Genomic DNA, 25,897 nt, shown 5'->3' with positions numbered 1-25,897 from the left:
AAGCTACAATAAATTTTGAATTGTACATTGTGTTTGTGTGTAAATAAAGCAATATACTTTTGATACACCCCGAGTCCAAAATATATGATATAATTAATTATATATTTATATATAACATAATTATATAATGTATAATTCAGAGAAATCTAATCTCTATAGTGTTACTTCAAAATACACAGATGGGGGACAAATGAAAGGAAAAGATACCAGATGTGTTATTAATGTGATGTTCCCCCACAACCCTCCAGAATATCTTCAGTCATCCTTGTCGTAAATTCATTAAGTGTATTGAACTCTGCTGGAGGGATGGAAAGTGTTCTTTCAAATGTCATTCCTTCATTGTATCTTGCTGGTGGTGGTGGGGAAGGCTGTCTAACATATCACCACAAAATCTCCTATAGTTGGTCTCCTAAAGCTTTAACCACCCAGATGACCCCTAAAATCCCCAAAGGCCTACTAAAGGACCTCCTAAAGGACCACTGCCACCTCCAAAACCTCAGAGAGGCCTATATTGACCACTAAAATCCAAATCTACATGTATAATCTTATCAGTGATCATTAGAACTTCCAAAAGACCCCTAGAAACTGTTAGAGCACTTCTAGAACCTCCCCACTGACGACTACAACCTCCTAAAGGACCACTAGAACCTTCTGAATGACAACTACAACCTTCTAAAACCATAGAACTTCTTCACTGACCACTTGAACCTTTTAAACAACCCCGAGAACAACCTAAAGGACCTCTAGAACTTTCCCATCGACCGCTAAACCTCCTCAATAACCACTAGAGTCTAATAAAGGACCCCTAGAACCTCCTTTCGTTTCGGTAAATAATGTACTGACGTAGTGAAATGAAAGTAAAACCCAACGCTAAGTGTGTTAATAAGCCTCAAGCCAGGTTCTTCCTTTAATTTGTCACCCATGTGTATAAAAAATGTTTTAGAGGATGTGCCTTTCATAAGAAGGGAAATGTGACTGATTTGACTCATTAAACTCTAACCATTAATTCACAAATGTCCAAGTCTACCTGCTTTGCTCATTATTTCTGAGTTTTATGGAGGCAGACAGCAGTGTGCAGAGAGCTTTCCCATCAATACCCTCTAACTGCTTAGTGGCTTGATTCTTTCCTGCTCAATAGTGGATTGGAAAGAAACAGGAGGGGTTGAGGCAGTAATCTGTACATTAGTAGACTGAGGAGTCACTCATGGGAAAACAGATTTATGGCAGGCCAGTGTGACTCCATGCTGATCATAAACATTTCTAATCTACAAGATAACTTCAGTAATTTACCTGTAAATTTCACATTTTGAAGGAAAAAATCCTACATTTTATATACTGTATTTATTTCAGACCGCATTTACATACTGTACTACAACTAAAAAAAAAAATTCCTTGCCTCTGTACATGGAGATTTAAAATATGTGGTGAAAATTAAATTATAGTGATACCTACAAAAATAGGGCTATTGTCACCACTGCAGAGTACACTCAATACCTACAGATATTTGATTCAGTTGTAAGAATACAGATACATTTCATCTATATCTAGTACACTACCAGTTACAAGTTTTAAAACTAAATTTTTCCTTAATCCTTGAAAAGGGAAGAAGAAATGTACATGATTTTATTGCTTACCTTTGTACAATTTAAGGTTATTCACTAGACTTGAACTGCCGAAATTTCAATAAAAACTGGAAAATGCTTACATTTCTGACCTGTAGTATATATAAACAGGCAGTACTGTCATTTAGGGTTTTGTCTTTTCTAAATCAAATCAAAATCAAGTCATGAAATATGGAAAGATGTTCGAATTGTGACAAATCAAAATGTCAACATGATTTATTCTCCGATAGGATTCAGAGAATCTTGAACCTTACAGTCCTGGTATTATGTTTTAATGCAATTTTGTTTTTATTATTTTTTATAGGGCACGGCAGCTATAGTGGCTACACAGTAGACACGTCAATCTTTTTATGGGATTTGCTACCCTCCAGTGGTTAAAGTAAGACCCTACAGCTGAATGTTTGGAGCGAAGTTGCCCTGTTAATACCACTGCCTCATTGTCCAGTTTTTCTCAATTAATTTGTGTCCTCTGTGTGTTTGTGTATTAGGAGTAGGAGAGTAAGGTGAGGGAAATCTCAAAGATGAATATGTTACACTTTGTGTTAGGGTTGAACTCACAGCCTATAATAAAAGAACAATGATTAATTTGGCTGAACACACTCTGAAATGTCTTGGACTACAGTTTGGGACTGTCAATTGTATATTTTCACATAGGTTAAAAATACTTACTTTATTTCAGCATATGGACCATTCTGATGCAGCTTAAAGCTTTTTATTATTTCTTTAATATTATACCTTTTATATTTCACTCTTTTGTAGAATATGTTAAACCCAAAATATTTCATTAGAGCCCAATTTGTGTATTAATTACATGTTCCACAATATTTTCACTTACTATTTCAGCCACTGTACTATCAATGGAAAATTATGCACTGGGTTTTATTCAGGTATAAAATTTTATAAGTAATAAACAAATTCAACGGCCTTTGACAAAACATAGTTATCCATTTCAAAATGTACACTGAGCAAAAATCAAACTACAGCTAACACTATTAAAAGAACACGTTAAACCATGTTTAACAATTAAATTTTTTTTTAATGTAATAAAACGAAAAACTCAGGTATATAAAAAAAGGTAAAACTATTGCATCCATCTTATTGATAAAGCTAAAACACAAACCCAGATTAGCTTTTGCTATACAACTCTTAGTTTCAAACTTTAATTTGCAATCTCCTCTCTTAAAAATAAACAATAAAACTCAATGCCTGTTTCATTGAAGCTATGTAAAGTTTCTTTATAAAAAGGGATTGTTATCTTACTGATGTCCCTGGAGTAAAATGCTGGTAAACTCTGAGTTAAGCTTAAGAGTATTTTTAGTGGTTTTGGCAGTTTTTCTGACACTTGGTCAAGCTAAAGTCCCCCCACGTGCCTGCAAGAAAAAAGAGAAGCATTTACTCACTTTGTCATCAACTGATTGTCAATCACAACCAATGAATGTGGCAACCGATAACCAAACCAGATGCTGTATTTTTGCTCTTTATTTGATACTGAACAGCTTACATCCAGTCTACTGGTAACACTACAAAGGCAGTTCAACTCACCATGGACCTCATCTCCCGTCCATCTCCATCATCTGGCTTGTACTGACCCATTTTCTTACTGTTCTCAACAAATTCCTGGGAGGGAAAACAGAGTTACAGAACAGTTATTTTACTTTCTGTTCTTGTACATTGTTAAGAAAAAAATCCTGAAATGCAAAAATGCTCCTTCAAGTTTACAAATGTCCAAGAAATCAAAATGGCCATTAGGAAATTGATTTCCCCCTGTCCACATGTTTTTCCATGAGATGCCGAAAATTCATATATAATGTGATGAAAAACACAGAGTCAGAATAAATAAATAAAACATTTAATCAGAATCAGAATCAGAATCAGAATCAGAATCAGTTTTATTGCCAAGTATGTTTTCACATACAAGGAATTTTTTCTGGTGATTGGTGCAATTGATCAGCAATTGATCAGCAAATTTAACACTCCAAAAGTACATAAGAAATGACATAAAAACAAGTAATAACAATAATCTCCCTATAGACGCTTTCCTCTCACCATTAAGGCTTTGTCCATGTAGTACTGCCGTCCAGGGCTGCCATCATTATACTTTGTGTCCACAGCAAAGCATAGGAAGAGGACGTCGACCACATTCTCAAACACAGAAAGGAAGCAGTGGGCCACCAGGAAGGCAAACAGACAGACGATGAGGAGAGGCAGCACCCACACGGTGTAGTCCTTCTGGTAGTTCAGAGCCAGGACGCCAGCAAAAGCTGTACAGGACACTATAAGCACCTGAGAGTGCAGATTCAAGGCTGGTTAGAAAATATCTGAGGTCTGTTTTTCACATGAAAAACTTTATGTCTCTATGTGTCAGAATATGTCTCTGTGTGGTACCTTTCCCAAGAAGAGGATAAAGTCGCCCACAGTGTTTATGGCGGCCACTCGGAGGGCATTCTCCACCAGGATAAGGAAAGCATCACGGGCCGAGGTGCAGAAATTGGTGCTGTTGATGGCTGTTGCAGTGTAAGCATTCTGAAATTATACGATATGGTCATGTTTACCTTCGATATTTGGGATCTTGTATCTAGTGTTTGCTAGATTTTCTTCTTTTACCAACCTGAGGTTACTTACTTGATTCAAGTATGCTAGACACTTCTCCAGGCACCACAAACAGCACACACAAGCTTTCAGCATGCAACGAGCACAGGCATTTTCCTGTGAGGAAATGTGAAATTTACAGGTTATGTCAACAACAGTATACATTTATTATATATATGAAAAATGCCATAAATGGTCACTTACTGGCTTAATGTAAGCGCAATGGAGTTTTTAAACTTATAATAATGATCACAGCTCACCTTTCCTTTGAGCTGGCTGTGGATGTATGTTAGGATGAGACGAGGGATCTTAACAAGTGTGATGATAAAGGAGCCTTTGGCCAGAGTACCCAGGTGGTAGCGGATGGTACGTGCCATAGAAGACAGGATGGGAGTTGCTGGCATCTGGGACTTATTCCTTCCGTTAATCAGATACAGGGAGACGACATAATTGAAATTATATAGACTAAAAAGTGAATTATCAGACTAACATGACATTAAATCTGCCAGGTGCTAAAACACAAATAATTTTCAGTTACTTTTTTTGTACCTTGTGAAATAGTAGGTGACCACAGCTCCAGCAATGGTCATCTGCTGGAAGGCAAGAATGAACTCACTGATCCAGATGAGACCCACAGCGTGATACCACACCATGTACTGAAGAGGTCCTTGCATTTGATATTCAACTACACCTGTGGAGTTGTTCTTTATAGGTGTCCCTGTGAGGAGAACACGAGTGTGTGAGTGTGTGTGTTTGAGTTCTATAATAAGTCCCAATGTATTTTCTTCATGTTTTTAAGCATTTTACTTGGAAACAAGTGCAATAAATTGTACTTGACTGACTTACTTGTAATTCATATAAGTCTGCATCAAACAACTCAGCTCACTACTTTGTCGCCACTGTTCTTCATGAACTCAAAACCCTCCTCTATCACTTTGTATTGCTGTGACCACTGACCCTCATTTTCTGCCATTTCTCAACCAACACAACAACTCTATTAAGGTGCATAAAATGCCTCAAAAAATAAAACAAACAAAACAAAAAACAAAATTATCTGGGCACAAATGGTCTGAGTTGTACATCAAAATGCACCATATTTCATAAATTCACTAATTATACTCTGTGACTCTTCTTCATAGAAACAATATGGGACATCTTCACAGCTATGCCATCTTCTTCTCTACACTTCTGAAGTGACTGAGTTCAACAAAGATTTGATTCAACTAATCATATAAACAGAAATAAATTGCAAAAGTTTTACTATATTGTATATTTATAAAACAAAGTTCACAGTAAGTCTGTAATTTACAGTTTCACTCCAGCTGCAGTTGTAATCACTAATGTTTACTGATTCCCATACTTAACCACAACATAACTGAGAGAATAGTTCACATGGAGGAAGAGACTGTGATGTTTTGACTTCACTTGTGCGGGCCTGCTGTTTTAAATACCACTTTGGCAGAAGTAAAAATCAACTGTAGAAAAAAGAGAAGTGGGAGCTGAAGAGAGAAGTGGTTCTTTGACTCCATCCTCCCACATCACAAGACTGGCACAAGATTCCAGATGTGGGAGTTTAGTCATGCCACCAAACCAAGATAAAATGTCACAAATCCCAAACTTAATATTCTACTTGTTTGGGAAATGGTATCACTAACATGTCTGATGCTAAAAAACTAGTCTGTGTACTGCACTGACATTACAAACTGATTTGAAGCAAGGACGCACCAACAAAATTATTCTGAACAGGGATTGCAGTTTTGAATCTGACAAACATCCACAAAAACATCCACATAGACCAGCCTCTGTCCTAACCTGCAGTCCCGAGGAAGAGAAGGACAGCGATCCAGTAGACCCAAAAGAGCATGAGGCAAATGAAGGTCCAGAATGGCTGCAGGACCAGCAGGGGAAGGTGGATGAACACTTTACCGGCCACATGGAACAGGGAGATGGTGAGGGCCACACGCTTCCTCATGAAGAACATCACCAGCAGGAGAACTACCTAAAGGATTATACCAAGATGTTTCTAGTAATCTATTACAATCATTCTAGGGAACTGTGGAGTTAGATGATTACATTTAAACAAACAGATCGTTACTGCCATATCAGGAAAGAGTTGTACTAAATGCACACATACAGAACTTGTGCACTCAGACATACCGTGAAAATTGTTGCACCGATTGCATACACAAGCAGGGCCTTGACATTGTCTGAGGCCACTTCTTTCTCAAATACTAATGTGGTGTTACTTTCAACGGCACTCCTGCGGTCAGCGTACAGCCACCAGAGGACGCCTGTCCCGCCTGCATAAGATCAGAGCAGAAACTGTTGTCTTGTATAAGCATGAAGTATTACGTGTGCCTGAATGAAACCTGTACATATTCAAAAAATGTCAAAAAGAATTGGGTGGTTACAAGTGCTTAAAGCCATACAGACTGCTGCTTTTGAAAATTACCTATGGAGCCGATGATTACCAGAACTGTTACAATCCACACCAGCACTTTGGAGATGTAACGAATGACAACCATCATGATCAGGGACAGAACTGCATCAGAGGAAAAAAAAAAAAAAAAACACAGCCCATCATATGAGTATATTAAACACTGCTAAAATGGGACAAAATGTATCACACTGCAGAATAGTACCTATAGTATGGTATATAACCATAGCTGTTCATTGTAAGGTTTGATAAAACAAAGCTTTATCTGTCACATGTAAAAAAACTAGCTAATATATGCAATTTATTTAAATAGTATGAATGGTTGTGCTTCATTTAAACAGTACAACATCAAGCTGGGATTGACAAAAGCCCAAACATCCCATGAAGGGAAAGACTTTCCTGTTATAACAGATAACAAAGATAAAATAGCTGAGAGGTGTCTAAAACTGACATAGGATCAGTTTAGTCAATTTTGCTGTACCAATGAGAGGAGCAAGAGCAGAACATTAATTAATGCCTGTGGGCTGAACTTTAGTGTATACAATGGGTAACCACTCAGACATTTCCTGTTATTATTTTGACAAAAATAGCTTCTCCTCCAACAGTTGCCTTCCTACTGAATCCTCCTGAGCAATTACAGCAGCAGAAAAAAAAAACAAAAACACAGCCGTAGTTTCTCACTGGATAAAAGCAATTCATTATTCATCAGACATATCCACATGCACATGATAAGGCAGATGTAACCATGAGTTATACCTAAAGCCAGAACACACAGGCCCATGATGATCTCCTTGCTGGCCATAACCCCAACAATGACTCGGCGCAGCACAGTGTTGTCACTGACAAATGTGATGAATGCCTGGGCAAATTTAGCCCAGCAGCTGATATCCACAGGAATACAGCGGTGTAACACCGGGATAGCCTTACTGCAAACATGAAAAAGATGAGAACATTTTTAATTATTTATTTTTAATAATCAGTTGTTGAGGCAGAAGTCTATGGAAAGCAGCATATGGACAGCAGCATCTATATACTGTATATTTTTGTTATATATATTTTGTTTTATCTATTTGGTCCTTTTTTGGTCCCGGGACATGTATAAATGGACTTGTAGACTTGATAGTAAAATTATAAAAAAAAAAAAACTAAAACAAAACTATTTTAAAAAATGGAAATACAGCAATGCCACAAGGATAGCAGTTTCCCCTATAAACACCAGAGACGTAAACATCTCTGTCAGTTGCCACCCTGGTTTAAACATATTGTACCCACATCAGCTTCATTAACCTTTGACGAGCTCTTACTGGATGTTCCCTTTTCCATTAAATAACTATGGTGGCATACAAACAGAAAAACTGGTGAAGTAACTGTCTTGTTTATGAGTTATAAGGAAATCCTTGGTTACCTTTGTACAACAGGAAGCTTGGGACATTTAGTGAATCTCTCTGAATGGCTTGTGTATTTTGTCGGAGAAATATCATAGGAACAGAGATGAGAGCCTAACAACAGGAAAACCAAAAATTAGATTACATGTTCAGTTTCATTACAATATTTTAAAAATCTGTCTGAAAGCTTTTATAATGGTATTCAATTTGTATGCCATTTATGTCCAACATTTATTATAAATACATGAAAATATCTCTCGATTCATGCACTGGAACAGCTTTTCTCTCAAAAAAATGTTCACTCATCCAACTTTCTCACCATTACTCAGAGCAAACTTCTTTATGTCATTGTGTGTCTGCAGTTCTGTAGCCGGACATTTGGAGACACATAGGGCAATGGACTTTAGCCTCCTGTTAATGAGGTCAAGGTTGCAAGGGTCTAGAAAGAAGACATACCTGAGAGGAAGAGAAATTTAATTCCAGGTTTATTAAATGTTCAGTATGAAAGTGCTGCCACAAATGTCAGTATATTTTGTTATTACAATGTCAGTTGGGACTGGTCTGTCCTGCCAGAAAATGAAAGATGTTGACATTTGCTAGCCTGTCACACAGATCCTTCTTTGTAGCCGAAACGCCTTTTATTCAAAGCCTCCATGGGCAATCAGCCCATCAATAAAGCATGACCCATTGTTTCAGTAAAACCGGGCTTGCAGGCTGCATGCTGATGGAAATCCACTGCCCAAAAGCGGGAATATAATCAAAGACCCCTCACATAAATTAGGACAGGGAGAATTTGTGACATTTCTCTCCAGATGATAAGTATATCACATTAAAGACAGAGAGAAATGATAAAGATAGAGGTATGCAAGTAATTTAGATATATGAAGAATTTAAGCAGCAGAACACAGTGCACTGAGGGGTCAGTGTAGCTGTGTTGGTGATATTATTCTGCATTAACCTCCTGACTGATAACATCTTATTCTCTTCAATTTATGCAAATTCTGTTGCCCGAACAGACTGAGCACTGTCTCGTGGACGGGGAAAACACTGAGGATTTTGCCAGAAAGGTTAAAACACAACTGCTGACAACTTCAACAACTTTTGTGTAAAAGTGAATGATTAGAGTGCTATTTGGAATGTATAAGGTAAACAAATGTAAAGAGGTCATGGTCTGGACAGCTCAACCTTGTTAACCATGTAAGACAGAACAGGAAGTAAACTTAAGTGTTTACAAATGCAGCAACTGCTTGTTTGTGGAAAATTAGATTAGGATTACCTGATGCAACCCTTGCATGGCAACATGTAACATTGAATGGCCTCTCCTGTGCCACCAACACTCTACTACAGGGGGCAAAAGAAGTCTCAACCGATCAACTTTAATGTATAGAATCAATAACTGAATAATTGACACTGTTATCAATCTAAGCAGGAAAACAGGGCAGATTAAAGTATTTAAGGGGCAGCAGGGATTTGATACATTTTCTTATTCTATATATATATATATATATATATATTTATTTATTTTATTTTTTTTAAATGTCACATTTTAAGTCATTTGTAAATAATCAAACTAACTTGTTTTCTGTCATGTCCCGGCCACTGAGGGGTACTCCCTCGATCTTGTTGTTAGTCCGACCGCAAGTGTTGCCATAACTGTCATATCCTGAGATAAGTCTGGAGGCAGCTCCTGTGGCAATGGGGTACCCACAAATACATGCCTGCAGATGACACAGATCAGAATAGTTAGTGTTAACCACCTGCATGAAATATAAAGATTAAGTACATTAGTAAGCAGATAGCTCATCTTTCATAGTTTTAATAGTTTTGTGTACAGAATCTAGAATCAAAACATGTTACTTTACACCTACAGTCCCATCCATCAGTCCTGCAATAAATCCTACCTTTGTGAAGGTTTACGATGTTCAGCTGCTGAAACTGAAATGTATTGATTCAAATTTCTAATGATTCCGAGGGTTGTGCCTTGTTGTGTTATTGCATTGTATTGTGTAATGCTGAATATAATGCAGTGCAATTCACCAACACCACGAACTACAACCTCTAAAATGATTATGAAATTGAATCAGGATGTTGCTGTATCACTTTCAACCAAACCTGAATTTACTGCAGTGGTGATACAATGGTTAGATGCTTGCATAAAAGTGCAAATTCCCTGATCCCCAACTTTATTGCTAGGTACTCATGGATTGGTCAGTATAGCCTCTATGCATGTGATAGAGGGACATGCATAAATACACACACTCCCTTGCAAATAATAAACAGAGGTGTTGATTCTGCTTGATTATTCCACTTTTCATTCTACTTCTGCGAGTGTAATGCAATACTGTTCATCCCCCATTGATATAAACGAGCACACTGTGACGCTTTACAATTCAACTCAACACAGTATGCTCTAAAATGACCATGAAGTTGAATCAACACTTCTTTAAAACAGTTTTTAACGAGAAACCGACCATTGCCGCTGTCATGGAGGTATTACTTAATGCAGGGTTGGTATATTAGACTCATATATTATTCAACTAAACACTTACCATTCCTATACAAAACAGGATGAATATGATGAGCCATGGGATGTCCGTGCAGCTGCGCTCCTCCAGCGGTTTCCAGTCACGTTTGCTCTGCCAAGGCATAAATAACAGACAGAAGCGGTCACCCTTAGTTCTGTTTATGTTGGGACTGCGCGGCAGTAGCGACCTTGCTGCTCCAACACCAGCTGACAAAAACAAGCTATTGCGTTGTTGCTATAAAGCAGGCGGCTGCTCCTGCTGGAGAAGTGACGTTCACCGTTGCACACGATGGGTAAAGCTCGTCTGTTTTGAAGTTTTAAAGTAGCCATAACTTCCATCGTGTCTTGTTTCTAACTTACCTCTGTGCTGTTACAACATCCCATCGTGAACACGGAGGAACAGGACGACTTCAGCTAAACCGAAACAAAACTTTAAACGCCTTTTCTTCCGTCAAACTTTTTTCAGCTCATGTCCCTTTCGCTTTCTCTTCCCTCTTATCTTCTTTGTGTTTCCCGATAACCGGTGCCAGGACACAAATATTCACTTTTATTTATGCCCCGCTCGTTTCATTGGCAAACGCCCATTAGTGAACTTCACGTAAACTGCAGGTAAACGCGGAAGGCGTCAAATTTCTTATGCTGCCTTCACGGGCACTCGGAAAAGTCTATTTCCAGCCTAGAATCTGACTTAGCTAAAGAAACATAGCATGATTACATGATGATTACAAACGTGGAACAACCTTAACCCACGGCATTATTTTTGAAAGCATCCTCACTCTACAGCATGTGCATGGGACTATAGGCTATAAACTAAAGGACAACATGACAACGTAAAAGTAGTAGTGGTAGTAGTAGTAGTATTTTTATACGTAATTGTTGTTTCCCATCAAAACTGAAGCATATACAGCATTTAGAAAGTGACATTGTTTCGTGAAAGCAGCTCATTGGTCGGTTCACAGTTGGGACACGCGTGTAGAATTTGGCGCCGTTTGCTGGAGTAAAGCAGTCACTGTAAACCGTGAGGTATTTTTGAACAGTACAAATAATAGTTGTTGGGAGGCTTGTCTCTTGATGACAGAAAACTAAACTAAAAAGACAGCGAAGGCTTAACTGACTTAAATTAACCCTTCAGCGGGAATTGCCAGTTTGCTAAGTGTGCCACCTTGCGGCTGACACATTTAACCCACCAAGGTGAGTAATGATGGGTTTAAGATTCATACACCGGCTGAGCCCAATCTGCCACATTGAGGTGGCACAGGAGCATAAGGAGTTTAAGTGCCTCCAACGTGGACAGCTAAGGCAACATTTACCCTACATCGCTACATATCTTCTTTCTTTCCAATGTGTTAAAATAAATAAATAACCCAGCCACATGTTGAAAATGTAAACTAAATAGACCAGACGGGCGCTCCTCTCAATGTAGGGGACAACAACTCCCTATATAATTAATATGAGATTTTGTCACCCCCATCAGTCTGTGTCAAGTTATTACATCTCGTTTCCTCCATCAAATGTTGACTTGCTTATATATTACATGCAGTCCTATGTAGCCCTGCTGCTGGAGGACTGCAGACTACAACTTGCCCAGACACATGAGTGGGGATGTGTGCTGACAAAGAGACTGTGGCAGCCCCTCCAGCTGAATGACCGTCTCCTCAGTCACCGTGCAACTTAACCACATGTGGTAGGAGCATCTCATACACACATATTTAAAAGTCCAAGTAGAGGCAAAGAGTAGTTATTTGAATTTGAAGGTTAATCCTGTTCCTGTATTGCAACATTTGTATTTCTGAAGAACTGGCCCCTTGTGCATTATTTCTATACTAGGAATAGAGGTTTTTGAACTGACAGCCTTGAGCCTGAGTTATTTTTTTATTTTATTATTTGTAATTCGTGGCTCATAACTAGATTCGGGTGCATGAGGTAGCATCTTTTCAAGGAGATATCACCCCTGCCTTCTGTTTTTCAAGAAGTTTTAGCTCCTTGTAGTGAAGGTTTCCTGACCTGTACACTTCCTGAGTGGGCTGGAATGTCAGACAGTTTCCTGTGGAAGAGGTGACTTGCTTTGTATTCTCCACCAACTCTTATTGCACTATGCATTGCATTACAATCTCATCTACTTTTTGCTCTATGAAGGCACAGTTATACAGCTGTGTGTCTGAAGGTGCATCACTGACTAATGCATCATTTCTGCAGCTTTAGAACTTATATATAATATATTTTTTAACACATTGTATCCCAGACAGGCACACATGCACCTCATTAGAGCTGTTATTGTGTCACTATAGGTTAAAAGCAAAACGTAGAGGAAGGAAATGCATATCTTGCAGGACCAGAACATATGATGAGCAGCTGATTATGTACAGATGTGAGAGAACAAGCACAGATGTTGGGAGGTTACATTTGGAACCCAAATGCAAACCAACATGGAGTGGAAACATAAGTTGTTGAGAGGTCCCTCTCATCAAATGATGAAACAGCTCCTGGCCCTGAATCTCCTGACTCTTGGTCTCAAGTATGTCCTGCTGATGCTGCTGTGGCAACGGTGTCCAAGGACAACACATTTTCCTGGATCTCCAGTGGAAGAGTCAATGCCAGCACAGCATATGTTCAGCAGAATCCTGGTTGGGGGTGGGGGGTTGTAGTACGTCACTATCTTGGCGCTCACAGGGTCTGGTCCAAGCTCAAGAATCATTCCTCATAAACAAGGCAAGAGGATAAATATTATGTGCTTATGTCCTCAGATGCTTTTAAGATTCAAGCTGTTAGAAAAAAGTAAAGCTTTGGAGGATGTGATGAATTCCAAAAAGCAAATTTCTCGAAGTCTCTATGTAGCACCTACTTTTTTTTTTTGCAAAAATAGCTGTAAGATTTTGTGATAAATTACTGAAATCAAATACTTCTCATTCATATGGCATTATTCAAGAAAAGCTGTGTAGTTTTTTGTTGGCTAAATAAGGAACACAAATCTGAATTAGAATTTTAATATTTAACCCTGTAACGCCTGACCCCAGAAATAATGGACAGAAAATTCTGATTTCTTGAATCTGGAACCTTTATTTATTATCCAAATTTTATACATGATTTTATGACATACAAAAATGCAAAAAATTATGTAATTATAACTTGCTTCAACATATTAAGTGTTCATGTTGGAATATTACTAAAAATTCCAAAGAAAATGTCACTGGAAAATCGTAAAAATCGCAATTTTCCTTACCTTGATCCAGTGAGTTGGGAACTATCTGAAGGTGGCCAACTTGGATTGTCCCATGTACTGTGTTTGAATTGTTGTAGTGATAAAGGTTTCCACCAGGGGTTGGAAGACAAGTATCAGATTGGATACAAGAGGGTTTTGAGTGAAGTTTTTACCATAAGGTGATGCAATAGGTCTCAGAAATGCTTGTATCAAATTTGATGCATTTGGCATTATAGGGTTAACAACAAAGGCATAATCCCTAAAAAAAAAAAGGATTGCATTGCTGTGCACCTTTTAAGGCTACAGATGTGTGAGAACGTGCTCAGGTGCGGGTGGTTATAGGGTTATGGGCCATGTGTTTAAGTCAGAGTACACAAATGAAATCCAGCTGTTGTTGCCATCTAACCATGCCCTGATCCATATGGAACTGTCTGTTTAAGATGCAGGTAGATTGCAGAAGCAAAACATAGACTGCATTTGTTTTTCAGTGTATCCTTGATCTTTTTTTTGTCCCTAGTGAGGTGTAATTGAAGTGAAGTGAAGTCAAATCAGTTTTATTTATTTATTTATGTGCGTGTTTATTACACATACGATTTTTACAGTTTGTACAACTATAACACCCCCAATTCTTACAGTAAATCCTGTAATTGGATGAAGAAAAACTTCCTTTTTAACAAAAACAGAGAAAAAACATGAACCAATGAAGATGTTCCAGGATGGACAGGCATGCAGTATATGTATGAGAGTAGACAGTAGACAATCGTAAAAATGACAATGGTAAAATTTCAACATGAAGAAGCAGAATGACTGTATTAGGTGGATAGATTGTAAATATATATGATGAATATGGATCCAGGAAAACAAAGTCATACAACTTCCAGCTGCCACCAAAACTGTTGGACCTGGTCCACATGACTTTTCTCTTGACTACAAAAACCTGATAGGAGAATAGAGTTCAAATCTACTTGTCACATACCATTGCCTGATGCCATTCATATAGAGGGAGAAAAACAAGAGGTGAGGTTGAGTCTCCTGTGAGATGAAGATCCAGATCCAAGTTGTGTGGAAAAAGAGCAAAGGGTGGGCAAAGAGGCGAGAATTCTTTAAAATTTGTGATGGCTTTCTTATTTGGAGTTTCTATTTATTCCTGCTTATCCAAGATGACGTCACCATGTAAGATTCACTGCTCTTTGGGAGGGGAATATTCTGTGAAATTGAGGTCTCCATTTCGTGGCATCATCAAGGTCTTGTTTAGAATAGGTTGTTTACATGTACATTAGTATCCCATTTTCTAAAAAGCCTGTATGTAATAGGTGCTTCAGGTTTCTTAATAGCAGAAGAAGGGCCAAATATTATTATCATCCAAATGGCATATTGTGTTTACAAGAAAAAAATTGGCTTATTAGGCACCTGAATATTAATAGGATATTGTTGTGCATGATATGGTATGCTTTGAATATACAAGATAAGGGCAGAATAATGGGAGCCTGAACAGATATTGAGGCTCATCCCCATGAATGGTTCTGGTGGTTTTGTTTTAACATTATAATATTGGCTGAGTTGAAGTATAGTGTATCATCCCTGATTGGTTTGATTAAATACTACCCACACAAATGCAGTTACTGTGAACGATGTTTGTTTTCTTGTTAGAACAGTGACTTTTAAAGTGGCGATGTGATGCTGCTGGTCATTCAGGCCTTTAAACCATGTGAGACAGAAAACAGATGGTACACAGTGAACACTGATGGGACTTTCTCAATGTGTGAGCAGTATTTTCCACTGTCGTCATAAAGATATAAGGTCCAGATGACACAAGTCTCTATCATCATTTGATGTACCAAACAACATGCTACAGTATTCTGCAACAGACACACACACACACATACACACACACACACACACACACACACACACATATATACACACAATCATATATACATGCACAAATATAATGTCCTCCCTTGTATCATGCACACACATACTCACACGGACCCTCTCTCAAGAAGATTATTTTAGCCTGTTATGGTCTGTATCCTCAATAACTTGTACTTCCTGTTCCCACGGTAACAGTCACATTATAACCCATAATAAGTGGCCAAGGACCCCCTCGGTTTCTCCCACGACGACTTCTTGCGCTTAGACCCACGCAAGCAAAGCGAGTTATAATCTGGAAAAGTTGATTTAGGAGAACTTTTTAATTAAGACAGCAATGCAGCCCTCAGCTGTCTTTTTACATGCATTTGAGTTGCATCATCTACACTGATATGTTTAATTCAAGAATATTGCCACTCAAGTTCCCACCCAGGCCTCGAACACTGTTATTTAAACCAGCATGACTCTGGCCTTTTGAAAAAGGGAGCTAACCACAGGGCATAGCGAACGACAGGAAAGGATTGCAAGGATCTTGGTGTGGTTTGTTGACATTATTTTTAGAACGTCAGATGAGATTCTGGCGTTTTGTTTAGTTTTCTTTTTAGTGTAAATGAATCCAAGATTCATTTTTATAACTTCGCATAACTACTAGGCAAGTACAGTAGGAAATAGTTATTTAAAGAAACCTTAAAAAGGTTGCAACAAAATCTTCTCAAAGCATTCTTTGTATATGCAGGGACTCAAAATGACTCAGTTATGGGAGGGACTGTTTTTTTTTTTTTGTTTTTTTTTCTCTCTACAAGCGTCACCTACATTTTCCTACATGGGCAAACACTCAGTGCCCATGATTTAGGCTGGCTTATTTTTCCAATAATAAACTATATCAGTGAGGAATGTGAGGCTGTTTCCTTTGGGCCCTCACTGCTCCACTTAAGAAGCTTGAACAGTGGGGGATTATAGGGTGAATCATGAATAGGTCTTTCTTAACCATGTATGTGACCGCTGTAGACATGTGACCAATGATGCTGCATGCCTATGAGAATGCTCATGCTCATCCTCTGTGATGTGGGACCTCGACAGAGTCTGGCCTGTAATGATGATTCTTAAGGGCAAATAAATATTCACATACTAAGAAATAACTATATACATAAGCACGGATTCCAGAATAGCCTGTACTGCACACCCATCCACACAAATCACCACAAAAAAGGAGAGTGCTTCAGTTCATATTATCTCAGAGAGTTTTGCGAAGTCATACTCAGACATGTGAAGCTTTGTATTATAAGGGAAAGTTATTCTAACAGTGAATTATTTTTAGCCATGCTAGCAGCATGACTCTAGGTCTGCTGGTAGATAGGACCACCACTATGGCCAATCCTGAAATACAGCATCTCAGCAACTTTAGATGGATTGCCATGAAATTTTACACGGACATTCAGGATTCCCAGATAATGTATCCTGATGACTTCAGTGGTCCCCTGATGTTTCCTCTAGCACCACTATGAGGTTGACATTTGTGAATTTAAGTGAAATGTCTCATCTATTGGATGGATGGCCATTAATTTAATAACTTTGTTGATAACCTTACTTTTCCTCTAGTACTACTATCATTTTTTATATGACCAAATAAATGCACAATTCATATCCCATTATCAATTGTAGGGTTGTACTTCTGCACTTTGCACACACAATACTACTGCACTGTCTTTAATGCTAATTAGCATTAAAGACAGTGCAGTAGCACATTAGCACATTAACTTAGCTTGGATGGAGAACAAGATAACCATTTATCCTGCTAAAAATCAGTCATCAGTCCTCAGTTCGTGTTGTCATTGTCAGCATTTCTTGCATTTAGCTCAAAGTACTGCTGTGCCCAACAGAGCCACTGTTTACTCTTTACTCTTTTTCAAGCATTTTGTTTTAATGCTTCAGCACTCTCACAGCTCACACAAAACCGTGCACACAGAGACGTTGCTGATGGGCATCTAGTCCCACATATGCACATTGAATATGTGTTTGCACAACGTCACTGATGGATCAGATTGTGACGTAGAACAGTTAGCCTGTGGCCATGCAGGACGGTCTGATTGGCAAGGGGGAGGCCTGGTCTTTTAAATTATAGGCATGTGTTGGATGTCCACAGGAGGTAATGAGTGGATAGCCTGAGTCATGCTCTGTGCTGGCCTCTGCACTTCAATCATCAGCCATATCCACATGGAAGCTACTGTGACTAAAAGATATTTCGTTACACTGCACTTGGTATAACCACAGAGCGCATCATGTGACATGCTACAGAGGAGTGTTGTTGAACTTGGATCCTTCCCCTTTGAGTATGACCATCTGTGTCCCTGGAGAGCCAACACTGACAGCAGTGCACAGTTTCCCAGCAAGGCCCCCAAGAAAAGATGTATCCAGAGCCTCACCTCACATCTGGATGACCCAGAGGTTAGAGGCCAGGGTTGCAGTGGTAGTTGGAGGGGGCTTCATTCCAGTTTTCTCTTGTGCTTGGATTGTCCCTGTTGCTCTTTTTGTGCAGCTGACCTTGTTGACAAAAAATCAACTTGACATATCTGGTCACAGCTTGAGTTTGTGTGGGGAAGCACTATAACTATATAGAGTACTTGGGTGACACAAAAGAGAATATAAGAAGAGATGTTAGTGCAAGAGTGTTATTAATTTATGAAGCTTATTTTGTCTGAGTCTTGGGAGGCCTTCAAGTCTCTGACTGACAGGCTGTGGAAATGGAAATCAGTGGAAATACTCTGCTTGTTTTACAGCCCCAGTCTCAATCGAAGTTTGAGAAAGTCAAAATTTGCTAATTAACGTTTGTCTGAAATGGTCTTGGTGACATCAAGTGTAAATGTCTCTGCCTTTGCCTTTTCTTTCTACTAGGTGCCTCTGACAAATTACTATATTAGGAAATGAATTGCTGGCATTTGGTTACTTAAATGCTTTGGTCTCCTTTAAAACAAAGATATCAGATTTAGAGCACCTTTAAAGTTATTCCTGTTGTTATGCAACATTTTCTCAGTGGTCATATTGTAAAAATGCATTCTTAAAGCATAGCTGCAAAGATATCTAGCCTTTTATTTTTTCATCAGTGCCAATGTGTTTGGTTAAGAATGCTTGTAGAGTTACAAGATGACAAATTATTTTTAAAAAAAGCATGCCTCAGATATAACTGCCTAAACATAAGCGCAATCTCTCTTGGCCCACAGCCAGAGGTCTTACGAAGCAGCCTGTCTGTTACTAATCAAAACCAACTGGTGGGAGCCTTGCCCAGCTTAGTGAAATAGCAAGCTGAGGAAGAACGAGGACAAAGTCCACTGAGAAGAGGGAAGAGACAAGTTGTAAGAGAAGAAGTCGAGAGGAAGTTTCTAAAATGGTGAATAGAGAAAGTACATTGGAGGAGGGTGGGGTGAATAAATGCGTATAGTGTGTTGGGTGAGTTGTGAGACGGGGGATGGGGCTCCTAGGATGTGACTCAGACTCCCTGTCAAAACCAGCGGGGAGGGGACCTGATGAGAAAAGGGATAGAACGGAGGAGAGAGGGGTGGAGTGGGGGAAAGAAAACCCAGCCCCTCTTACACCACCCCGACTCTTTGGCATTCAGCGTCAGCAAAAACCCTAATGTGATCAAGATGGAAGTTGTCTATGGACTTTTCACTGCTCCCCGGCTTTCTGCCTGCCTTTGGCGGATTCACTGCCTGTCCGACCGTTTTACAGGGAAGATACTGACTAGAGTCCAGAGAATGGCTTGCAGAGACCTAAACTAAGGACTGCTTACAAAATAAAGCGTGTCAAGTCACTTGGAAAGAGATGGATTCATGTTACCCAAACGTGGACGGATTGCTTTTGGTGGATGAATGAAAAGGCAGCTTTGCGAAACATCTCTGGATAACTGTACTCACAGAAAAACCTTGATCTGCAACCTATTTGTTGGATTATCACCTGGTGTTTACTAAATATACATCTGTGTCAACACTGGAGAATTTACAAGAAGTAACTGTTGTTACTCCAGCATGAAATATATGAAACGTATTGAGGTGTCAGTTTTGCTGTTGGTTTTAGGGCAAGTTGAAGAAGCAACTGCTCTGGGACATTTTTTGTGACCTCCCTTACTTAACTAATAACCAGGTGCAGGTTTGTGGCAGAAGGTGCAGATGGCAGTTGGTATCACCCAGCTCTACCTCTGAGGAAACAAAAGGTGAAAAGGCAGTGGAAAAAAAAACAACTGATTCAAATTTTAAAATTGCTTTCACTCTTTCACAAACTGAAGAAGCAACCCGGTGACATCATGACCAAAATACTTTCAGTTTCTTTGCAACTGAGTGACCTATGAAAAGAAATATTGATATTGTAATTAAATTGATATATGATATAAAAACAGGTTTGTAATTTCCACTCACTGTAGAATACGATAGGCATAAAAAGGATTTCCTATCAACTGTATATCTTTGTACCTATGCTTCCATCATGATGTTTTTTGAATATAGCAGATAATCAGTTAAATTAAGTGCATCCTGCTGTGCATTCTGACCTAGAACAACAGGAAAAAAACAGCACGGTATAGAGCTTGGTTCAATTCCAAACAACGTGTTATGATAATTTTGGATTGCAGAGAACCAGCTGTTCAGGGACACTGAGTAACATTTCAGTTTTAGTTTCCTGTAGTTACATCATTCTCATTTGTGGGCGCATGGGTAGGTGCAGAATTACAGTTAAAAGTTAACCAACACCCTGAATTCTTTCAGAAAAGTTTTGCACAGTTGAAATTAATGTATATTGGAGGTTTGCGGTGTAAATTTGACAAAATGGTTTGGTTACAGTTCACAGAAATGTAAAAAAGTAAACAACACATCTACATTTGTCTTGATGGCTATCTTGATGTTGTAGAATCCAGGCTGCCTTCTTTACACAGCCACATCAAGATCATTCAGTGTTGCTTGCATGTTCTAATATGAACTTTGGGACAGCTCTGCATGAAAATATCAGTTTCCTATGTTAGATTAGCATAACAGGAGTTCCTGTCATCTCATACAGACCAAGCTGAGTTTATACTTTCCAAGGAGCTGTGAATGCAATATAATTACGCCCCTCTTGAACTTCCACCCACTTCTCCTAGCTGTTTACTTAAAAAGTGAAATATTATTTATCATATTGTCATCTGCACATTCACTTACAGTAAACTAATAACTTAGCAACATTGGCTGTTTCTTATCCCCATTTCTCTTCTTGATTGCAGCAGATCTGGTTTTTCTATTTTTTGCCTGGAGTCAAAAGCAGCTCTATGGGATAGTACTGGCTGTCCACCATGCCAGTAGCCATACGGAAAAGAAGCTGGGAGGAGCACGTAACTCACCCTTCAGGATTACAGTACAGCTATGATGATCTGGATCTGGTCTGTTGTCATGGGGTTGACAGCGACGGGCCTTGGATGGGAGCAGGGGCTTCCAAACAAGGTCGACGGACAAGGTGTGCGTCTATGCCAGAGGGCTGCCATCAACTGCCCACAGAGGACCTGGCTCAGACACTTGAAGTTACAGCGTCTGTTGGGAATGACGATACTGGATCAGAACATTTGAAGCTAAAAGACAGCAATCAAAAATTTCCACTGGATTTGCAGGAGGGATCAGTTCATGGCCCTCATGAGTTGGTGGATGTTGACATTCCCCAAAGGGTTTCTGAATCAGTGCATCTCCAAACTGCAAACATGGGGAATTCTGGAGAGTTTCAGTGTAACACAAACAGTGGGATGTCTAGTGCAAATATTTCTTGTCTGACTGATAGCAGCGGTAACAGTGAGAAAACTATCAATGGTGAAGGTGACGTTGTCACAGAAAGTAGCCAGAGCCATGACATCTGCAATGACGATAATGTCTTTAAAAGGCCACATATCTCTCGTGAAGAGCAACAATGCATCTCTATCTCTGCTAACAATGGGCTTCCACTGTCTGAATCTGTTGGTGAGCAGCCTGGCAAACTTCCAAATCATCAGGAAACAAAGGAGAGCCATACAGAGGGTTACAGCAGACCTCCTGAAATCTCTGAGGCCACACTAAACCGGTCTCCTGCTGCAGAACTGGAACCTCAAACTGACCTCCCAGATGTTGAGGAAGATAAGATTTCCACCTCTGAGCATGCTGGTGCAAATGTAAACTTACCTGTTGGTGTGCTGCACAGTTCAGTTGACATGATGGAGGGTGGTGATGTGATGTCACCGGCTGACAAAACTGTGGAACCAGTTGTGACTTTAATGGTTGAGGGAGAAAGGGACCAAGGAGTAAGTGAAAGCTGGAGCGCAGATTCCGCTGACTTGTCGGATAGATTAAATGACCTAGAAACTCTAAATGAAAATACAGGACTTAAACATCACTCCAGAGACATTCAAGGAGGAGAGCAAGATCATCATGACTGCAGTGGGGTATTGGATCAGCCTCATGGTTGTGAAATATCCCACCAGACTTTGCTGGAACAGCCTAATGTTGAAGTGACAGGGATGAACGGGCCTCATGGAGAGGAAAGTACACAAGCAGGAAGCAGCGAGAAAACAGCAGAAGCCAGGTATGGGCCAATCGCATCATCTGATATTTGTTTCAGAGGTCAGTGTTGCTCTATGACAGTTATCAGCAATGTGTCATCTGAACAATTGGATAGTGGATATTCAGAAAAAGACCCCACACAGACAAACAACACTCAGCATAAAGACATGTATGTGGAAATGACGACCTCCGTAAGTCAACCAACAGAAGACATGAATGAAAGCTTAGTGTCTAAAGAGTTCGTTGTTTGTGAGGATCAAACCACAGCTCAGCAGTTGGAAACTAGTTGTTTAAAACTGGACACTATCCTAGAAGTTGGCTACGTTGAGCCAGATGACACCCCAGTACTGGATCCTCAAAAGAACATTGCCTTGAATATCACCCAAAATCCAGATGTTCAGCACTCTCATACAGAGGATAAACATGCAGTTGCTGAGCAGCACGCCCAAAACCTGCCATCAGCCTGTGCAGAGGTCAACTATGAGCTCTCACCAGAGGGAATCCATGGCAACCAAGCCTCTGGTCATTACTTCAGTGAGTCACCTGCGTCTGAGGTGGCAGATGGTGAGAGGGAACACCACAGGCCAGGATCCACACTCTCTATAATGGAGGAAACAGATGAAGCCGCACACACAGTTACGTACAGCGACACACACTTTGCCAGTCCAGTTTTAAATGGGTTGAATGAGCATGGAGATGTGAAAGAGGACAACGTGGTCAAAGTGCGCATGAGAAAGGTAAGGCTAAATATCTAGATATTGGTGTGGAAGGGATGCAGTGGGATGTAACTAATATTTGTTGTGATAAGTTGTGTATTTGTTTCTGTGTGGCAATTGTGTTTCTGTAACGTCAGCACCTCAAATTAAGTTGTCTCTTAAAATGAACTAAGACTTACTGGGCATAAACGGCCTCCAAATAATTTTTGTCCCACACTCTGGCAAGCGTTTAGGAAAACAATGACTTCACTCTCACATGCTTACAGATCTGTGAGTGGGGGATCTGTGAAATGTTTTACTCTTTCTCAACCACTCATTGCAAAACAAGGTCCTATAAGGGCATGAAGACTATGAAGCGCGGGGGGGCTGCAACAGCTTTCTCCAGCAAATACTCTATGTTGTACTATTTAGACACTGCTATAGTCAGTGAGCTTGTAGGGTACAGTAAATTTCAAAAAACCTAATAAGCAGTTCATGAATTTGAGCTCAGCAGTAAAAAGCAAAGGCCAGGAACTGACATAGAATTTATTCACCATTAGTAATTGCAGCGTTAGCCCTTTTGGAATGACAACAAGAAATCCTTTATTTACGCAGCGGCACGCATTAAGCAGGCATGTTGTTTTGACAAGTACCATATTGTTGAAAGTCAAATTCTTGTGATATGTTCTAGTTGAGGACGACCACCCTCTTGTAGACAGCGACTCTTACAGAGTTTAATATGAAAATCCTATGGCTGAATTGTTTTCACACTTGTATCTTTGTATAGGTTTGGTGTCCTAGTTATAGACCTTGGGGAAACGCCCTCTAATTTGCATTGTGTTATATAAACATTTAATAAAAGTTGTATTACACTTTAGTTGTATAGTTCTTAAGAGATATAAGGGCAACTTTAAGTGGTTATTATTGTACAGTATTTGTTGACAATTAAAACAACTCCCATGAAGACATATTTTACACAGGAGAGGTTATAGATGTTGACAATTACATTCTAAATATATGTTTACAACAACATTACAGTGTGTTATTAACTATTCATTCAATGTTTATAGTTTTTATGAATATATTTATAAATACTAAATTGGAGAGTTAAAGTAAAGTTAAACTAAGTTAAACTAGGTCACAGAAGGAACATTTGAAATATATAGTATTCCTACATAAAACTACCTAAAAAAAAAAGGTTTACTTCTGTTTATCAACACTGATGTTTTTCCATGGTATATCAGATTAAAATGAACAGTTGTCTTTCAGGTATGCACTCTATGATATGATACCATGAAATGTGTGCTACACTAAAACAAGACGTTTTGATGCCTATGGTTTTTATAATGTGACAGCATGCTGCATGGTAATGACTTGTGGTGGTGTTTGGTCATGTTCACTTGTAGAAAGTGTTTTGAACTGGCTCTATTATATTTTCACTGTGGCAGATCTGTATGTATCTACACAGATCATGTGTGATATCATATTGCTGCTCATACACAACGCCCTAAAAATCAAGTATGGGTGAGTAATGTATGCAACCATTCACAGTAGTTGCATGATATGTTATACACTGACCCTTGGGTTGCCTAGGTGTCCCTGAAAAGTGTATAAGTTGTGCAATCCTAAAGATTTTCATGTATTATCATTACCTTATTTCAACATGAACTATGTGTTTGCATAGAGACGTGGAGGTCCTCTTAGTCATGACCATGTTAGTCATGTTGATGTCACCCACATGAGCTGCCAAAAAACGAGAGAGCGCAGTCCAGTGTAGGGACATGGAAAACCAGTGCTGCACTTTTATTACCACTGGATCCAATTTCAGTTTTAAGGATGACTTTAAACCTTTGGAATAAATGTCCAAAAAACCTGGCTCCTGGAACTCAAAAAGAGGAGTCCAGCCATGAAAGTAGAAGGCGCAGAGGCAATCCACCTAGCATATGGTAATGGCTTATCTTCTCTTTGACTGCACCTCAGGGTTTTCACCACAGGATTTATTTACATTCTGGATGAGCCAGTTTATTAATAAAATGTCCTTTATGAGGACAGAAAAGAAATTAGGCAGTAAAAATTAATATTATTATATCCCAGGGGAGGTAACATACAATATTTAATGTAAAGAAAAGGGAGAAAAGGATCTTGAATATCATTAATAAAATTACATAACTGATGTTATTATCTCTTCATTGACAATGGCAACAGCACACTGGAATTATCCCTGAAAAGATATTGTACTAACTAATCACAATGTTCCCAGTGGACCATGTTATTGTTGCAGATTCAGTTTGAAAATGAACCCATCTGGTTTGCATAATGGCTTGAGATTATCCTGATATTGGTCTTTGTTACTGTGTTTATTTGTTTTAGCAACAAGGCCTTATCCTGACCTCAGGGCCAAACTGGCTCAACAGCCATTTATTTAACAGTAGACAACTTGGAAATATCGCCATCTCAGTGATCTCTCTTTTTCTTTTTCTGTCGTTATTTATTCACTTTTGGTCATCTTTTATGAATGATATACCCACATTAAACAGAGCACATGTGCAGTGTTTTGAGGCATAATTGTCCAAATGCTATGTTTAGCAGAGCAGAGAAAGAGACCCTCAGTTTAATGGACAGGTCTGAGAAATGGGATGCAGGCCACCGAGTGTGAGAGGGGGTTTTAAGAAGAGAGCAAGGAAAGGGGAAGGAGGGGTCTAAGAGTTCAAACAGTGTGGGAACTGTCTCCCATCTCAAAAAACAGGAAGTCGAGAGGAATGTAACAGAAACCTCAAAAGATGGGAAAGAGAAAAAAGAAACCTTCTGAGAACACCCAAACCACCAGAATGCCCCCTAAAAAACTTTGCCTCTCTGAGGCGCCTGACATTGCACTGCACTTGTTTTTTACTCTGTCGTTTTGTGGTTGTTATTGCCATCTCGAGCCAGATGCTTTTGTTCATTCAGCGAGGCCTCGTAAAGATGTCATTGTTTTACCACGATACAATGTTTCATTGTGAAACTTTGCCAAAGAGACAGAACGTAACGATGTG

At 39.2% G+C, this 25,897-nt stretch overlaps 2 protein-coding genes across 3 annotated transcripts in view; one reads left to right on the top strand and one right to left on the bottom strand.

Annotated features, from left to right (window-relative positions):
- Nucleotides 1–2,482: 2,482 nt before the first annotated feature.
- slc44a1a (solute carrier family 44 member 1a) lies at nt 2,483–11,178 on the bottom strand. Its single transcript, XM_071504787.1, has 16 exons — nt 10,918–11,178; nt 10,583–10,669; nt 9,609–9,751; nt 8,353–8,489; nt 8,054–8,147; nt 7,405–7,574; nt 6,664–6,753; nt 6,369–6,511; nt 6,024–6,210; nt 4,761–4,929; nt 4,472–4,628; nt 4,245–4,328; nt 4,008–4,145; nt 3,669–3,905; nt 3,165–3,239; nt 2,483–2,992 (listed from the first exon to the last, which is right to left on the bottom strand). Exons 1-16 carry the CDS (start codon nt 10,939–10,941, stop codon nt 2,969–2,971), a joined length of 1,959 nt encoding a protein of 652 aa, XP_071360888.1. The 5' UTR covers nt 10,942–11,178; the 3' UTR covers nt 2,483–2,968.
- Nucleotides 11,179–20,860: 9,682 nt separating this feature from the next.
- dlc1 (DLC1 Rho GTPase activating protein) overlaps nt 20,861–25,897 on the top strand; it is a 78,273-nt gene continuing 73,236 nt past the window's right edge. Inside the window, exon 1 of one of the 2 annotated variants that reach the window (XM_071504783.1) lies at nt 20,861–22,907. In XM_071504783.1, the coding sequence (XP_071360884.1) occupies nt 20,943–22,907 (1,965 nt within the window). In that variant the 5' untranslated portion in view covers nt 20,861–20,942. Of the gene's footprint in view, nt 22,908–24,684; nt 24,812–25,897 lie in introns of those variants that run through there. The other variant, XM_071504785.1, reaches the window with a different exon arrangement.

Source organism: Trachinotus anak, unplaced genomic scaffold (genome assembly GCF_046630095.1).
Source record: "Trachinotus anak isolate AG129_WGS33_773 ecotype Australia unplaced genomic scaffold, CSIRO_AGI_Tana_v1 ptg000019l, whole genome shotgun sequence".
NCBI classification, from domain to species: Eukaryota; Metazoa; Chordata; class Actinopteri; order Carangiformes; family Carangidae; genus Trachinotus; species Trachinotus anak.
The sequence above is the reverse complement of the archived record's forward strand: the minus strand, read 5'-3'. Positions and strand labels throughout refer to the sequence as shown.

What these genes read in the sequence shown, in the direction of transcription:
- slc44a1a (XM_071504787.1), bottom strand. Translation starts at nt 10,941, where the DNA reads ATGGGATGTTGTAACAGCACAGAG. An exon ending in TCCTGTTTTGTATAGGAATG is followed by an intron (nt 9,752 to 10,582) that starts GTAAGTGTTTAG and finishes TGTCATCTGCAG; the next exon opens with GCATGTATTTGTGGGTACCC. An exon ending in AAGCTTCCTGTTGTACAAAG is followed by an intron (nt 7,575 to 8,053) that starts GTAACCAAGGAT and finishes TCATGTTTGCAG; the next exon opens with TAAGGCTATCCCGGTGTTAC.